General features: G+C 37.7%; 2 protein-coding genes across 4 annotated transcripts; both read right to left on the bottom strand.

Annotated features, from left to right (window-relative positions):
• Positions 489-2,395, bottom strand: LOC104716851 (rho GTPase-activating protein 6-like). Of its 3 annotated transcripts, none has more exons than XM_010434310.2 (6): positions 2,070-2,395; positions 1,867-1,963; positions 1,641-1,724; positions 1,324-1,440; positions 1,065-1,252; positions 489-984 (listed from the first exon to the last, which is right to left on the bottom strand). In XM_010434310.2, exons 1-6 carry the CDS (start codon positions 2,195-2,197, stop codon positions 981-983), a joined length of 618 nt encoding a protein of 205 aa, XP_010432612.1. In that variant the 5' UTR covers positions 2,198-2,395; the 3' UTR covers positions 489-980. The 3 variants fall into 3 exon arrangements, with proteins under 3 accessions (XP_010432612.1, XP_010432611.1, XP_010432610.1); XM_010434309.2 differs by having other exon boundaries at positions 1,061-1,252; positions 1,641-1,721; positions 2,070-2,393; XM_010434308.2 differs by having other exon boundaries at positions 1,061-1,252; positions 2,070-2,391.
• Positions 3,443-4,477, bottom strand: LOC104716849. Its single transcript, XM_010434307.2, has 3 exons — positions 4,185-4,477; positions 3,852-4,070; positions 3,443-3,755 (listed from the first exon to the last, which is right to left on the bottom strand). Exons 1-3 carry the CDS (start codon positions 4,309-4,311, stop codon positions 3,541-3,543), a joined length of 561 nt encoding a protein of 186 aa, XP_010432609.1. The 5' UTR covers positions 4,312-4,477; the 3' UTR covers positions 3,443-3,540.

Genomic DNA, 4,486 nt, shown 5'->3' with positions numbered 1-4,486 from the left:
TCCCAAGTGTAACCTTCAAACATATAAATAGAGACAAGGATGTAAAAATAACCTGAAAAAGTAGGCATGGCGTATCAACTTACTACTAAGCACTGTTAATTACGTGTATAATTATTACTACCCCTTATATAACGATGGGAACAAATCTTTAAGATTTCTTTAACATTTTTAATAACAAAACGTCAAAACCTTATCTTCTTCTTATCTTATCGTTTTGCAGTAGTCCGTGCTTAAAATCGGATATCACTCACCACCATTTTTTTGCTAAGTCGAAAAAACAGAGCAGGGCCGGTTTACGATTTTGATGGGCCTTCAAGATTTGTTTTGTGTTATGTTTTTGTGGCCTTTTTTATGTGTATGCTCTTTGGTTTTGATATTAATATGGTTGTTTTGTTACAACTAATCAACTATGATAAACTCATATGATTACACTGGATCAGGGACCAGCTCGGTGAGTCTGAAAGGCGATTCTTGCACCAGAGGCCAGAGGGGTGAAGACTTATCTACTCTACTATAAATCAAAGGGGCACGACTTATACAACCAATAATCCCCTTAGTGGTTATAAACCCTACCACACAATGCATTATGTTTAAAAACAGAATACAAGCTCCTAATTGCTGCTCCTGCAGGGGCATAAACTGTCCTATCAACCTTACCCCACATTACCTTATCTAATTTTGCCACATTTGCTAAGCACCGAGTAAAAAGATCTGTGAATCCTTCCTTAGATTTAAGAGTTCTTGATGGAGAGATGTTCAAGGACCAGCTCGGGTGAGTCTGAAAGGCGATTCTAGCACCAGAAGCCAGAAGACACTTACAAATCTCTTTGACTCAGAGAAGAAAGATTTTTAGCTCATGGAGTTGATCAGCCAATATGGCTATGCCTAAGATCAAATTAATCACTCTTTCCTTCTTCATTCTACTTGTAAAGCTTCAGTACTATCCACAGAAACCACTTGTTTATACTCTTTTTTCCTTGTCACCTGTGGTATCAGAAGGAATAGTCTGTTTAGACACTATAACCAAAACAAATGGTCAAAACTTAAAACAGAGTCATACCAACTTGTTAGGGAAACTTTGGGCACCAGTGAACTTTGAGGGTGCAGAATAATGAGACTTCTTTTGTAGAATCTCAGTGAGACGCCGCTCGTTTTTCTCTTGCCTAAGTAGATATCTCAAGGAAACTGATTCTTGCTCAAGCTTCGACACCGTGATTTCCAGTATTGCTAAGCTGTCCAAAAGCTCTTGTGCCTGTAAATTTCTTATAATGTTATGTAAGAAATTCAATAGGGAAAACAACATAGAATGGAGAAAGGATTGACCTTATCTGGAAGTTCACAAGGCGAATCCATGAACGGAGAACTAGAATGCTCAACTGCGCTTGTTAGAGCTAACCGTAAGTTGATCTCCTCTTGTAACTGCTGCTGCAGTCTCTTGACCTGTACCAATCCCAAATATCATTAACAATCTAGTACCAGTAGTACATCAAGGATGAAACATAAGAATATCAATCTTTTCCTATGGTTTCTTTAAATGTAATCGTAGCTGTATAGATGAGAAAACTTCTAAGAAGTGACAAACAAAAAGCTAGCAGATGACTTCACAAGATAGTGTGTGGTGTGGGATCTGACTCACTTACATCTTGTTCAAGCTCACATTTGTACCATAACTTGCTCTTTCCTTCAAATCTACTACTAGTTTGATCAAGCATCTTGCTTTCCTGCTGCCAAAAAACATGAAAGAAAGCAAATTCAAACATTTGGTGTGACCTTAAACCCCTTGAAACCCTAGATTTAGAGCATACTAACCAAGAAAAAAAGATAAAAGTGAAAGGTGTATATAAAGAGAGAAAGAGGCAACATTACATCGAGATCAGGAAAATACAAAGAGCCATCTCCAGAGGAGTAAGATCTTCTTGAAAATGTACCAGACTTCTTCAAATACCTCCGGATCGAGCTTCCCCTGTAACGGAACACATCAGCAAACCAAAAAAAACAAATCGCGAGCATTGTTGAAGAAGAAGCAGAAGTAGATTTAGAATAGAGAGAGGAGAGAGAGAGAGAGAAACCAATTGATAGGAAGACGAAAAGTGGCATTGGCGGTGCTACGATCGGTGGTAGGAGAAGAAGAAGAAGAGGAAGCAGCAGGGGTGTGATGATCTTCTTCATGAAGAGCTTCGGCTTTGATACAGAGCATCGTTGTTGGTCAAGTCAAGGAGCGGTGACTGTGAAGAAGAAGACAAAAGCTTTGAAAGGTTCCAACTTTGAGAGGTTTTATTGATTGACAGAGGAGTTTGGTTGGGTTCTCACCTGCTCACACTACTTCACTCTCTTTCCCTTTTTTTTTGGTCTGTCGCTTTTATTATTTTGTGACCAAAAGATTGAATATTCATTACAAAAAAAATGAAAACTATAATTAGAAAAAAGCTGAAAAAGGGAAAACAAGAGAATTTATTCTTGTCTCAGACAATTTGACTCGTTGCTACTCATTCATCCCTCTCTTTCTCTCTCTCTCTTTTTGGGCTAGTCAAACATTTACACGGTATCTTTATTTTATTTAACAAATAAAAAGAGTGGAAACTTCGGTTTCAAATTATTGGTTTTCATTTTATTATTTTCTGTTTTGCAGTTTTATTTTGATAATAATAAATTAATTTAGGTAAATTAATAAAACTTAGTTTTAAGCAGATCCATGTAAAAATACTGAGATGCTTCCTGTATTTTAGTGTTTGATGTGTACGGTACACATCTATAAAAGTGATGACGCAGAGATATACACACACATACACTCAGTGTGGACTGGATTTACTTTTTTTTTTTTTTTTATGAATCGGATTCCAAAAAAAGACCTGATAACAACATATGAAAGATTCCAAACAGTACAACATTATCAAACGAGTGAACCATATATACGTCCCAAATTTTGGCTATGGATATTTTCGATGATTAGTAATAATCGCATACTAAACCAAAATTTTATCTTAGATATTCAATAAATATAGCGTTAAAAGAAAGCTAACCGGCTGGTTTAAAGTCAACGGAGAGAAAGCTGTTTTCTTCGCTGTCGGACAAAGAAGACCAAACCAAGACAATTAAAGATAGATAGAGCTATGAGACAGTTTGGTCAAGCAACTGAAATGAAATCGATAGATAAGTTTCTTCTTCGCTTCGTCTCACACAACTAATTTGTCAATCGAGATCCGATAGTTTGGTGAGAGGAGCAGATAGAGCTATATATATATTTCTAGAGGTGAGCTAGTGAGCAGCTAGAGAAAATCAGAGAGACAACTTTGTATCTCTAGATTTGTGAAGAGTGACAACCTTGTATTTTATAATGAGTTAACTCGTGTAGTTGGATATATACTATAATATCCTTCTACTTATTAGAGAATTTACGAGATGAAATATTTGCTGGAAAATGGAGAGACTTGCGCCAATCAAATCGACGATGTTTAACTTCACTATTCTAGCAAGAGTGAGAAAGAAAATCTGGTCAGAAACAAAGTACACCCACTATTAACATAAAACATCAGCAATACATTAGCCGCACGAAAGCCATGCTGAGCGCGCAGGTGTGTCTACTAAGACAACATAGCTGTAACCTGTATCCTGCAAACCTTGAATACAAGAGAGAGAACTTTCATCCAAGTGTTTAGAGAGCACGATCAACTTGGAGTTTGGAGGATTGTCCACTGCCCACCGAAGAATGTCCACTAACATCTTATGATCTCTAGCATATCCATGCGCCTCAGCAACTATACACATATATCATCAACAGGTATCTAGATTTTAGATTTACATAGTAAGAGGACGAGGGATAATTAGGTAAAGGAGGAATTATTTCACACTACCTTCGGGTACGAGATTATAACTGATTCCGGTAGCCTCATATTCATCTATCAGATCTTGTTTCATCTCATCTTCGACGTCGTACAACCGGATTGACACAGAACCATTACAGCAACTCTGTCGACGAAGACCTGATTTGATCAGGTCAGAAGTCAAAGCAGGAGAATGTAGAACGTGGATTGGGAAATCAACCACGTCCCAGAACACGCCTGTGTTACCCTCTGCCACAACGAAAGAAATATCAATGCATAGTTTGAAATCAGATGAAATCTAATCAAATATATATATATATATATATATAGACTCTTCGAGAGGTATAGCTAGCGAGATCTTACCACAGTTTAAATCAGCCCAAGCATCGGACACAACTGGTTTCACTTCGTATGGTATAGGTAGTGAATCAATTTCAAGGACAGCTTCACCATATAAACGGCGGCCTCGCTCAAAAAAAATTATTCTCATTCAGCCCCTCTATGGGGACTCCGCATTGCAGACATTCTAAAGGAGAACCCTGACAATTAACTAGTACGCTCCCAGGCTCTAAAAAGACAAGATTGAAACGGTTCCTATCCATAGGAGTTGGGACGACCTGCTGCTCTTCTTTGATGCTTTCTGAGATTATAAACAAACTCGCTGG

This window comes from Camelina sativa, chromosome 10 (assembly GCF_000633955.1).
Source record: "Camelina sativa cultivar DH55 chromosome 10, Cs, whole genome shotgun sequence".
NCBI classification, from domain to species: Eukaryota; Viridiplantae; Streptophyta; class Magnoliopsida; order Brassicales; family Brassicaceae; genus Camelina; species Camelina sativa.
Note: the sequence above shows the minus strand (reverse complement) of the source record. Positions and strands in the feature narration are given on the sequence as shown.